The following is a 13822-nucleotide window of genomic DNA, read 5'->3' on the forward strand; positions in this document are numbered from 1 at the left end:
CTGGTTATTTCTTGTCTTTTTGATAACCTGCCATTCTGACGAGCTTAACGTGGTATCTCACTGTGGCTCTGATTTGCATTTCCCTGATGATGATTAATCTTGAGCTGCTTCTCTTGGTCCTCTTGGCCATCTGGATGTATTTGTTGGAAAATATCTATTCAGATCTTTTGCTCATTTTTAAAATTGGGTTATTTGGGGGCTTTTTGCTGTTATTTTGGGTTATTAGCCCCTAATAAGATACATGACTTGCTAATATTTTCTCCCATTCATTAGGTTACCTTTTCATTTTGTTGATGGTTTCCTTGCCTGTGCAGAAATTTGCTGGTTTGATGCAAGTTCCTCTTGTTTTTGCTTTTGTTGATTTTTGTATCAAGAGTGAAAAAAAAATATTGCCCAGACTTGTGTCAAGGAGCTTATTACCCTCTATCTTTTCTTCCAGGAGTTTTATGGATTCAGGTGTTAGGTTCAAGTCTTTAATCTCTTTTGGGTTAGTTTTTGTTTATGGCATCAGATAGTGGCCCAGCTCCATTCTTTTGCATGTGGTGGTCCAGTTTTCCCAATACTGTTTATTGAAGAGACTGTCCTTTCCCTGTTGTATATTCACGTCTCCTTTGTCGTAAATTAATTGACCACGTGTGGGCTTTATTTCTGGGTTCTTCTCTTGATCTCTGTGTCTGTTTTTATGCTAATACCATATTGTTTTCATTACCACAGCTTTGTAATGAAGGAGTGTGAAATCAGGGAACATGATGCCTCTAACTTTGTTCTTCCTTCTCAAGATGCATTCACTGTTTGGGATCTTTTGTGGTTCCATACAGATTGTAGGATTTTTCTATTTTGTGTCCCAGGTTTTTACGTGGACATAAATTTTCAACTTAGCTGTGTAAATACCAAGGAGTTTGACTGCTGGATCCTATTTAAGAGTATATTTAATTCTGTAAGAAATTACAGGCTGTCTTCCAGAGGGGATACCATTTTGCATTCCCTCCAGCAGTGACCTAGAGTTCCTGTTCCACATCCTCAGTGGTATATTAGGTGTTAACAGTGTTCTGGATTTTGGCCATTCGTAACTGTGTAGTGATATCTCAGTTTTTTGTTTTTTAAGATTTTATTTATTTATTTGACAGAGAGAGAGATCATAAGTAGGCAGAGAGCCAGGCAGAGCGAGGGGGGGATACAGGCTCCCTGCCAAGCAGAGAGCCTGATGCAGGACTCGATCCCAGGACCTTGGAATCATGACCTGAGCCAAAGGCAGAGGCTTTCACCCACTGAGCCACTCAGGTGCCCCATGTATCTCATTATTTTAACATACATTTTCCTTAGTTAAATATATGACATTCTTTAAACTGAGAATTTTTTATATCTTGTGAACATATTTTTAAGTTACTGCTTTAGTCCCAGAAATACCATTCAATTGACTTACCTTAGCTTTTTGTATAAGATACATTATTTTTTCACTATATATACGTAGTTTTCTGAAAATAACTTTAAATTTTATTTTCATTACTTTTTTGCTACAAATAGTTTATTCTAATATTCTTGTTTAGATTCATCATGTACATCATTGTATATTAATAATATTTAAATATCTAATTTTACTTAAGGAAATGAAGTCTTTTTTACATTCCATGGTTTCCTTATTACTACTGCTTCTAATATTTGTGTTTCCCAGAAAATCTCTTAAGCTCCTGAAATTACGTATTTCAGCTAACCCACCTAGTCCTTTTGACACACATCCTGTTGCTGTCCTGTTTTCCTGTTATTGACTACTTACGTTGCTAACCACAACCGTGCACATAGACCTCTGTCATGGACCACAGTGACACTGCCAAAAATGGTTTCTCTGTTTAAATACTGCTGTTCACACTGTCCTTCTAAAGGACATATTACCACAGATGTGCAAGCACAAGCACTACTCCCACTTCTGGTACTCCTTGTGCTTCACTCTTGGTTTTCTGAATCCAAATCCTGGCCTTGGCTCAGACTTTTCATTGATCTAAATAACTGTACTGGTATCTCCTGGTATATTAATTATGAGGCCAGAGCACCTCAGTTTCCACAGGATCCACCCCTCCCCACACGGCATTACCTACGTAAGGAAAGAGCCCTATTCATACACAGCACAGCCTGCTCACTACAGCAGCGTGATCTGGTGCTTAACAATAATGTGTGGGAATATGATGAAAGAAAAAAAGATACTTTAAGAAGTCTGTATTACAGTTAAACAACTGATAAATCTAGCAGGGTAAGTAACCAGTTACACAAAATAATAGTCTCTGGAATTCTAAAGAATTCTTTCCCAAGAACTAAAAGAATTTACATTCCATAAGGAACACACAGTAGGAGAAATGAAAGATACATTGAGAATCACTGAATTACGAAATACAGGGTTCAGATAAACACACTTTTATAAAGATTAAGAATTAGGGAAGACAGAAATCCGTTATGATCTCATGTACAGTTACAGAATAGCCAGTATATAGATCAGCTCCCTAATCATGAAGTATCAAGTACCCAGGTATATCGCCAAAAAATATGTATAGTATATAATAGTATGTTTAGAAAATTTATCTTAAAGATCAGAAAATATTAATATGGAAAAATTTATAAAAAGAAATTTAAAACCATTATATATTACAATAGTATTTGTATATTATGATAGTGCTTGAAGACTGTGCTTGAGAAACTTCCTTTGTTCATGATAAGTACTTTTTAATGTAATTATGTAATTCAGCATACAATAATTACCCTCCAACTCTCTTTGATAGGAAGCCTTTCTGCTGGATTTGCAATCAAGAAATTATCACCAAAAGAGGACATTAATAAAGGAGAATCATACCACTTAGTGATATTGGAGGGAAATGAAAGCCAAGGCATCAAGGATTTTGATCTCAAGGAAGTCTGGGAAAATATGCATAAGTTTGAGAGTCAGTGGAGATACAATGCAAGAAATTACAAAGAAGTGCCTTTGACACATAACAAAAATCTCTCTCATAGAAAAGATCAACAGCTTAATAAATCCTCAATTACTTTTCCTCCAAAGCAGAGTACTTCTGTAGGAAATCATACATACCAATATCTCATGCATGGTGAGCCATTTGTAAGGCATTTGTTAAAACTGGAAAATAACATAAGTGTTGCTGGAAACTGGTACACAGACTGTTTGAAAAACAGAACTGGGTTATGTTTACACACACACCTGGCTGAACTGCAGAGATTTCAGACTGAGGAAAAAATGTATGAACGTAATCAAGTTGAGAAATCTTTCAACAATGGTTCCTCTGTTCCACCACTTCAAAGAACTCCTTCTAGTATCAAAAACATTTGGAATAAATATAGGAAGATTTTAAAATATCCTTTGTTACCTGCACAATACAGAAGAGCATACACTAGGGGAAAATCTTACAAATGTAATGACTGTGGGAAGGCTTTTAGCAAAAGCTCAAACCTCATGAGTCATGAGAGAATTCACTCAGGACAGAGACCTTACAAATGTAATGAATGTGGCAAAGCCTTTACAGAGCGCTCACATCTTACTCAACATAAGAAAATCCATACTGGAGAGAAACCTTACAAATGTAAGGAGTGTGGCAAAGCCTTTAACCAATGTTCAAACCTCACTAGGCATCAGAGAATCCATACAGGAGAGAAACCATATAAATGTGACATATGTGGCAAGGTCTGTAGTCAAAATTCAAACCTTGCAAATCATCAGAGAATGCATACTGGAGAGAAACCTTACAAATGTAATGAGTGTGGTAAGGCTTTTATCCAACGGTCACACCTTTGGAGTCATGAGAGAATTCATACTGGTGAGAAACCTTACAAATGTAATGAATGCAGCAAAGCCTTTGCTGAACGTTCAAGCCTTACTCAACATAAGAAAATCCATACTGGAGAGAAACCTTACAAATGTAAGGAGTGTGGCAAAGCTTTTAAGCAGTGCTCACACCTCATTAGACATCAGAATACACATCCTGGAGAGAAACCACACAAATGTGATGTTTGTGGCAAAGCTTTTATCCAAAGTTCTAGCCTTCTAGAACATCAGAGAATTCATACAGGAGAAAAACCTTATAAGTGTAGTAAATGTGATAAGGCTTTTATCAGACGGTCACACCTATGGGGCCATGAGAGAACTCATACTGGAGAGAAACCTTACACATGTATTGAGTGTGGCAAAGCCTTTGCTGAGCGTTCAAATCTTACTCAACATAGAAAAATCCATACTGGAGAGAAACCTTACAAATGTAATGTGTGTGGCAAAGCTTTTACCCAATTTGCAAACCTTACCAGGCATCAGAAAATACACACTGGAGAGAAACCACACAAATGTGATGTGTGTGACAAGGCTTTTATCCAAAGTTCAAGCCTTATGGAACATCAGAGAATTCATACAGGAGAAAAACCTTATAAATGTAACAAATGTGATAAGGCTTTTATTAAACGTTCTCATCTTTGGGGTCATGAGAGAACTCATACTGGAGAGAAACCTTATAAATGTAATGAGTGTGGCAAAGCCTTCACAGAGCGTTCACATCTTACTCAGCATAAGAAAATCCATACTGGAGAGAAACCTTATAAATGTAATGAGTGTGGCAAAGCTTTTACCCAGTTTGCAAAACTTACTAGGCATCAGAAAATACATAGTGAAAAGAAACATTATAAATCTAGTATGTGTGGTAGTGGTTTTATTCAAAACTCAAGCTTTGGGGATCATCAAAGAACTCACAATAGAAGGAAACCTTACAAATAAAATGATTAAGCAAGTGTTCAAGCCTTATTCAACATCAGAGATTCCATATCATGGAGAGGAACCATATGAAACTAATGTATGTGGCAAAACTTTTAACCGGGGGCTTACACCTCACTTGACATCATAATATAAATCTCTAAAAGAAATCATACAAATGTAATGTATGGCAAGGCTTATCCAAAGTTTCTACCTTGTGGAATATAACTGTTCTTATAGACAGAAACCTTACAAATATAATGAGTGTGATCAGCTTTATAAAAAATGTACAGCTTTGGGGGGGCACATAAAATAAGTGAATGGGATTAAGAGGGACAAATTTCCAGTGATTAAAAAAAAAGTACAACGTTGTGGTTATGAAAGAATTCATATGAGATGGAAACCATACAAATGTGTCAAGGTCTTTACCTCAGGAAATACCAAAGAATTCATACTGGACAGAAACATTACAAATGTAATGAAAGTGATCATTTGTTTAGCCAGTTCTCTCAATGAACTAAAATAAGAAAATTCATACTACAGGGGAAGTAGGCCTAGTTTGAGGATTAACCAATCTTAGATGTTAAATTCCACAGAAAATTTAAATTATTTAAAACCTAATGAGATGATAGGTATCAACAGAACAAGGATATCTGTGGAAACAGCTACTAATTATCTTCAGCTTATAATTTTTAAAAATATTTTAAGTATTCTCAACACCCAATGTGGAATTTAAACTCATGACCCCAAGATCAAGAGTCATGTCGTCTTATAAGGACTGAGCTAGCCAGAAGCCCCTATACATTTTTTTACTCAGTTACTTGAGGTTTCTCGAGGCTGCATTATTACTGGTGACATGGCCTGCAGTTTGGAATCCACTGAGGTTATACTTTAATTACATGCATTTCCTGGGCCACCATAATGGTCACAAGGGATCGGTAGGGTGAAAGGACCCAGGTCATTAGGTGGGATTTACTCATACCTGTGTAACCTGGAAAAACTAGGACACTAATTTTAAGATACAGTACAATGTAGGTTTGAGGGCTTAGTGGGGGCAGGGAATAGTATAAAACTGTTACCTAAATTGACATGTTTTCTCTGACTACAGCCTCTTCTCTAGATTTGTTGGTATGATTGAGGGCCTTTGTAGATGGTTACAGGAAAGAATGATCATGAAACAGATTAGGCCAGAACATTAAGAGAAAGATTTTTCATGTGAGTAGAAGGACAAGTTATTGGGGATGGCATATGTGGTAGAAAAAATGGAGGGGGAATGATGATTTCTCCCTCTTATGAACGGTAGTAATTGTTGTATATCCTAGATTAGTAAAAATTAGTCTTAATTTTGGAAACTGAAGAGAAAGTTGTAGAGGACATTTTAATCAAAAGAACCAGAATAGTATGCTTGTGAAGGATTCAGTTTTGGCCACTGAAAATTGCAGTCTGATACCATTTTATTTAGGATATTATAAATTCTCTTATCTAAAAAGGAAACTATAGAAACATTTTTTTGTAACATGAATGAATCATGTGCCTTTTATTAGCCCAAGTGCATCCCATCTCATTGGAGCATTTCATAATGAACACTGTTAATACATCCTTGGGCTCCCTAGGTTGAATGTCATCCATAATAATTTTTCTCCATGTTAGATTTACACAACTTACATTCTTGGAAATATATATTCATAATTTGAATTTGCAAGTTACACAGTTTCAAACTCTCACCCTCTAAAACCTGCCTCCCTGTTCATAAACATACACTGTATGATTATAGTTTACATGCCTTTCTTTTGTGCTGAAATGAGACCCATGGGTTGCATGTTTACATGAAATGAAAATAGAAGAATAGTAAGCATATGAAAAGAATTAGGAAATAAAATTTCAGAAATAAGGATAAAGATAATCTCTTGTGCTGGAGTGCTCAGGAAGTTGAAAAGATCAGTGTTCACTGAGTTTCTCTCAAGAACAAACTGACACAGTGGGAGTCTTGATAACTAGCAATCTCATATATTTACCCTCTAAAACATTTTTTGCTAGTTTGTACTTGTGCTTACTCCACTGGAACTGGATGTCTGGATGTCATGAATGAGGACTCCGTATAATAGTGTTAGGAGAATGTTTATTACATATGATGCTTTCTGGGGGAGAGCAGGGTAGACCTCAGGTTCTAAAAATGGCTAGAGAACGCAGGGAGTGGTGACTGGTTTGTTAGGATGGATACTATGTGGGGCTGGGGCGATGGTACTCATCGTGTGAACTTTCAGTTAATGCCAAGGGAAGGGGCACTCAGGCTTTATTACTAGCTTGCCCTGCCCGGGTGGGCAGAATAGTAAGAGGTTATATAGTGAGGCTTAACAAATCATTCTTCAGACATCAAAAATGGAGTCAGACTCTAATATAAAACTGAATGTTTACTCCTGACTTGGTAGGGAAAGATCACAATCTGCCTCATGCTAACACACTATCTTCCTTTTCCTGGTGCACATACAGACCCTACTGCACAATATGATTGTTGAAAATGGTGAAATACTGTTTAGATAAATTACCTAAGGTATTTTTACACTTAGGATGTCACAATTCTATTTCTATTAAGTTATAGTCTAATAGTAAGATACATGTGGAAGTGATAGAATATGTCCCAACTACAAGCCTTTAATGAGTCCTTTCATTTCTCTACCAAGATACTAGAATCAGAATATCTGTATTGAGACTTGGCAAATTATTTTAGTTTTAGGTCCAGATAAATAAAATTAACAGAGGAATTAAGTCTTTAAGTTAGGAAACAGTAGGCTAATAATTTTTGAACCTCATTTGGAACACCTACCAAGCCTGTCATGGGTTGCACAGAACATACTTCAGGATAAAGAACAAAGTATGCTGATAAAATCTCTCTTCCCACAGTTATCCTTGACTACCTTGCCACTTAATATTAATAAGGGGTATTTTTAATTTGATCTGCAGAATGTTTTCTCCTAACATCTTTTTCTTTTACCTTCTGTTGTTTAGGTGTGAATATGAAATTTGAAAAATCCCCAATATCCTTATTACTAAATTATTAAAATTATTATTAAAATTTCTAGCTAATTGGAAAAACTTCCTGGGATTATCATTTGCATGTAAGCAAGACAAAACCTAATAATAAAAAGGGCTTTGCCCTTCACCGTCCACCCTTAGTCCTACGGTGGCCATCCTGCTGGACGGTGAAAGGGCTGCCAACAGAGGTAGAGCAGGGAGAGAACTGCCCAGGGTACCCGTCCCATCCAACATTACAAATCTGGGCTTCCTGTTACTTGGGAATGATAAACCACCTACTTGTTTCAGCCACTGTTTTCCAGGAGGTCTGTCACTCACAAAAACTGTCCTACCTGACAAATAAGATTAATATTTTGTATTAAGAGCAGAATGGCGCATTTGAGAGGGGTTCTTGAATTTAAAATTTTGTAGCTTAGAAAAGCTTTATTAAAACATCCCTCCAGGGGCGCCTGGATGGCTCATTCGGTTAAGCGTCCGGCTTTTGATTTCAGCTCAGGTCATGATATTGAGTCCCACATTGGGCTCCGCACTCACCAGGGAGTCTGCTCAAGATTCTTCCTCTCTCTGCCCTTCCCCTCACCAAATAAATAAATCTTCCCCCAAAAAAATCCCTTTAAAAAAAAAAATGAGTTAGAGCTGTTCAGCACACATTGCCTAAAATTCACAGCATGAACAAAATACAGTGTGAGACTTTATAACAAAATGTCCCTAACACTAAGAAAGTTACAGGAATAAGGAATTTGGTCCCACAAACAATTACATGTTTACTTGACCATTTGAACTATTAATCTCTCAGCTTATGCATCACAGTAGCTTTCTACTTCGCACTGATAAAATGCATTCTAATCACTGACCTTAGCAGGAAACAAAATTCCCTGCCCTCAAGTAGTTTATATTCTATAACAGTAAGTCTATAAGGATCAAATATTATAAGGCTAAGTATCCAAAGTATGTTCATGTACAGTAACAGACTTACAGGATTCCCTAATTTATTTACTTATTTGTTTTTATTTTTTTAGGATTCCCTAATTTAAACAGTTTTCTGGCAATGCCCATATAATGAGGTGGCATTTGAGCAGAATCACTGAAAGTGTCTCACCCAGTTACAAATGAGGAAGGGCAAGTGGGTGGAGGAAATGGAGAAGAAGGTTAGCATGGCGACATGTTTACTGCCATTGGCATGCAGCCTGGTGAAATGTAATACTAAGTGTCTACTGGAGACATTTAAAAATTGGGACTTCCTATAGTTACAATTTTTAAAACTTTAACAAAATTCCCCAGAGTACTTAAGATGATATGTAATAGATCCAAAGTCATGATGATCTGTTTGGAGAATACACAGACGTGTTTCTTTATGGCAGCCTTACCAAGGGATGGGGTGGGGTAATGAATTAAGGGAAAGATAGTAAATATCATTTGTTAAAACTACCTGAGAGGTTTGATCCCAGTTAAGATACACACTTAAAGGGGCGCCTGGGTGGCTCAGTGGGTTAAGTTGCTGCCTTCGGCTCAGGTCATGATCTCAGGGTCCTGGGATCGAGTCCCGCATCGGGCTCTCTGCTCAGCAGGGACCCTGCTTCCCTCTCTCTCTCTCTGCCTGCCTCTCCATCTACTTGTGATTTCTCTCTGTCAAATAAATAAAATCTTAAAAAAAAAAAAGATACACACTTTTCCTGTTGTCTACACCCCTATAGCCAGCCAGGGGGATATTGCTACTTCCACTTATGAATGTGTATCAAGTAAATGTGGGGGGTCTTTTACACCTCAGTTATATCTTCAATGTCCATATCATACTTTTTTTTACCATATAATAAAATATTGTACTTTCAGATCAAATAGTAACAAAATGCATATTTCATATGTTTTCCTCATGAGTATAAGACCTGCTCACTCCCACTTATTCCTAGTTTTACTCTTCTAATTGAGACCAGTTGTGTCACCAGTGCCTAATATTGGACTACAAAACTGACTTTTCAGTTACGTTTCGTATCCCAAATTTTATACTAATTCTGGTGTTCTGAGAATGTGATTTTGTATGCAAGTTTGGCAAACTTTTAATGTAAGGAACAGACAGTAAATATTTTATACTTTGTAGGCCACACTGTTTCTGTCACAGCTATTCCAGTATGTCCTTATTGGATCAAAAGTACCTAAATATGGGTGTGGCTGCATTCCTTTACACTTCTTCTAAAAACAGAGGGTGCACTATATTTGCCTCTTGTTCTGTAGTTTGCAGACTCCTTATCTACACAAAGGAATTAAGAGCACCAGTATAAGTATATGGGTAGATTAAAAATGTCTCCCTATTTTAAAATCTCTTTAAAATACAGCAGACTGTTTAAGAAACTAACAGCTTAGTACATATGTTTATAGCATATGTAAAAGTAAACCTATAATAATGATAGCAAAGGGAGAAATGGAAGTTCACATGGAAAGGAATGGTCTGATGCTCTATATGAAAAAGTACCAAGTCACATGAAGGTAGACTGATAAGCTGTGTAGTACACCCCCTTAAGTAAGCACTTAAAAGACAGCTATAGCTAATACCAGTAAACCAAAAGAGATTTAAAACAAAACTATTTGTAAAAAATCAGTTATTTCAAAGAAGAGAGAAAAAGGGAAAAGAACAAAGGAGACATGATGAGACCAGTAGCAAGATAATTTAAATCTATATAATATCTATAAAGGGAAGTGGTGTAAAGACACCAATGAAAATAAAAAATCATCAACTGTAATTTTCAAAGACTGACAATAATATGTTTCCTACAAGAAATACACTTTGAAAATTAAAGGACACAGAAACACTTAAAAACATGGTAGCTCTATTAAGACCAAAGTTAATCAAAGAGCAAATAATATGACCAGGAGTAGTTATTAAATCTATTTCATAATCATAAAGGGATAAATTCAGCAGAATGGCATGAGAATCCTAAACCATGCACCCAGCAGCAGAACTTCAAAAACCCTGAAAAAACATACAGGACCACCATGACAGACCAATCCACAGCCACAGTCAAGAAATTTAGATGCCCTTCTCTCCATAATAGAACAAGTAGACAGATAATAAGGACCTAGACAATTGTAACATGAATGTCAAGGAAACCGACCTAATTAACCTTTGTAGAACTGAGAGAGAATAGAAAATGTGTATTTTGGCTTTGCCTCTGGTTCCTACACTGAGCTCCTAAACCCCCTATGTTTTCCTAAGTGATAAGAGCACTAGGAGCATCATTTGTTACAATGAGATGACTCTGAGTGGACTCCTGGGTGCAGCTTTTCACCAGAAAGACCAAGCCATGATTAGATGCTTGGGATTTTCAGCCCCATCCCCACATCTACAGAGAGGAGAGGAGCTGGGAATGGAGTTAATGACTGGTCATGCATATGTGAGGAAATCTTAAAATCCCCATAGTTGGAGGTTTGGAGAGCTTCTAGGCTGGTGAACACAGCTACTCCAGGAGGGTGACACACCCCAACTCCATGGGGACAGAAGCTGCTGCACTGAGGACCTTCCCAGACCTCATCCTATGTTTCCCTTCATCTGACTGTTCACCCACTTCCTCTACCATATCCGTAATAAACTGGTAGATGTGTTTCCCTGACTTCTGTGAGCTGTTCCAGCAAATCAAAGCCAACGGTGGGACTGTTGGAACCTCCAATCTATAGCCAGTTGTTAGAAACACAGGTACTAACCGGGACTTGCAACTGACATCTAAAGTGTCTAGCGGGGGTGGAGGGCATCCAGGTAGATGGTGTCAGAGTTGAGGTAAATTGTAGGACACCCAGCTGGTGTCAGAGATGCCCTGTTGGTGTTAGGAAAACCTCCACAGGTTTGTGACCAGAAGTGTCAGAAGCGAAGCTCTGCGTGAACAGTAAGGGAGACACAGAGGAAAGTGGCACATGTAGAGGAGAACTGGATTCTTCCCTACACTGGGGGAGGAAAACGGACTTTTTCCTTATAAGAACACTCCACTCAACAAGGGGATCATACCCAGTGTTTAAGAGGGCATAGTACTATACCAAGGGAAAACATATTCTTGGCCATCAAGCTAGTCTTGCTAAATTTTAAAAGAATTCACATCACAAAATATGTCTGTGACCACAACGGAATTATGATAGAAACCAGTAACAGAAAAATGTCTGGGAAATTCACAAATATTTGGGAAATAATGACCTCCTTGTGACTAACCCTGGGACAAAGAAGAAATCTGAAAGAAATTGGGATGTATCCTGAACTGAATGAAAATGAAAACAGAACATTTCATAATTTGCCACCACAGTACGAGAAACCAAAAACCCCCCTGCAAAAGAGATAGCACTAGAACACCTATAAGTCTAAGGTATCTTTTTGTTTGTTTGTTTGCTTGGGGGGCTGGACTGATCAGTGTGAACCTCCTGCTTATAATGGTACATAAACTGGTAAGTGAGCTCATCCCGTCTGAGGCTTGCTTAGTCAGGTGAAGGCAGCACAGGGAAAGAAAGCAAGTTTCTTGGGATTACAAATATCTGGTTATGATAAGCCAGTTGAGAATGTTATAACTGAGAACATAGTCCACTGGGAGCAGTTAGATGATGAAAGGCAATGTTTATAGATGAATTAAAAATAAATGGATAGTCTAACAGAAGTAGAGAGTATAAAATGGAAACAATGAAGGTGATAATACAGGAAGGGAATTACTGAGAACATGACTTCAAAGGTGGTACAATTACTGGAGATGATGACTTTGGGAGGTTAATGGGTAAGGAGAAAAGAAAAGGTAATTGAATGTACTAGTCAGCTTCCTAGAAGCTTTTCTATGGCAAACAAACTCCTGCATTCTCATGGTCTTACAACAAACATTTTTTCTTCCTCATGTCGCATCTATCACTTCTTGCTTGGTTCTGTCATTTAAGTCTGGGATTCAGGGTAAAACTTGAGTGTTTGTGGGATATACCATTCTAGCACGAGAGAGAAGAGAGGGTTGGGAGCAAACAAATCTTTTAAAGCTTACATTTACAATTAAAATATGACATTCTACTCACACCAAATTGGCCAAGCTATAAATTGGGCAAAAAGTGTAATCCCCCCAAAGAGAAGGGTTCCCTAAGTCAAGAGCACAAAGGCCTACTCTCACAAGAGGGTGATAATTAGTTGGAAATGATATTACAATATATGACAGTACAGCTTCTAGCAGAAATAATTCTCCCTTTTTTGTTTACACGAAATACACTTACTTTTGTCCCAAAAGAAAAGAAGAAGAAGAAAAAAAAAATACCCAGACACGGCTTCAGTCCCATATGAGGGTGACGCAGTAGTCCTGTGAGACTCTTTTTGCTTGAGAGCCTCCAGTGGAGTCCTTCCTCAACACACTATGGTGGAACAGAGACAAACCCCAATAAACCCTCACATTCAGAAAACAGAAGAAAGGAGGGGCCCAGTAGTCTCTGGTCCTCAGCAAAAAAGGGTAGGAATGAGGAATAATCCTTTCCTCAGCTCTTGCTTTTTTCCAGAGAACAGCTGGTCTAGTCCCTTGTGCTCTGTGTTTCACTGTTCTGACTTGAGCTAACTACACCAGCTAGAGGATTAGAAACTCTGTCTTCCTCACATGTTTCCGCAGCTGCTTCCTTCCCATCAAACTGTACAGTCCCTAAGTTTATTGGTCACTGACAAGATCACCGTTTCCTTCTAATGCAAACCTGGTGCTCCATCAACAGCGGGCTCTTTCTAAGTAGTACTTTATATGATCCCAAACAGCTACATTTTCCAGTAGCTACAACCATGTTTTCCAAGACATGCTGAACTCTTCAGATCCCCTTCATGATCCTTGAGTGTCTCAGGGTCCTCCAGCAGAGCCAGGCCTGTGCTTCCTGTTCACTAAGCTACATTGCCTATGAGGAACGATTCCACGGGAGACACTAATCAACTGCAGGCTTCTTCAAAGGACATCAGGCCATGTCCTTTGTTTAGACATTGCCATGATTTTGCATTTTAACTTGCTCTGGACCCTCAAAAGTATTTTTTCTTTTAAATATCCATTTGTTTGTGACACAGAGAATGAGAGGGAGGGGTAGAGGGAG

The 13822-nt window shown here is 37.9% G+C and overlaps 1 protein-coding gene across 1 annotated transcript in view; it reads left to right on the forward strand.

Moving 5' to 3' along the window:
- The window catches only part of LOC122911695 (zinc finger protein 677-like), a 96172-nt gene that overhangs the window by 12900 nt on the left and 69450 nt on the right, over positions 1 to 13822 (forward strand). The window contains 1 exon segment of the mRNA XM_044256664.1: positions 2769 to 4753. Coding sequence (XP_044112599.1) covers positions 2769 to 4753 — 1985 coding nt within the window.

This window comes from Neovison vison, chromosome 7, assembly GCF_020171115.1.
Source record: "Neovison vison isolate M4711 chromosome 7, ASM_NN_V1, whole genome shotgun sequence".
Lineage (NCBI taxonomy): Eukaryota > Metazoa > Chordata > Mammalia > Carnivora > Mustelidae > Neogale > Neogale vison.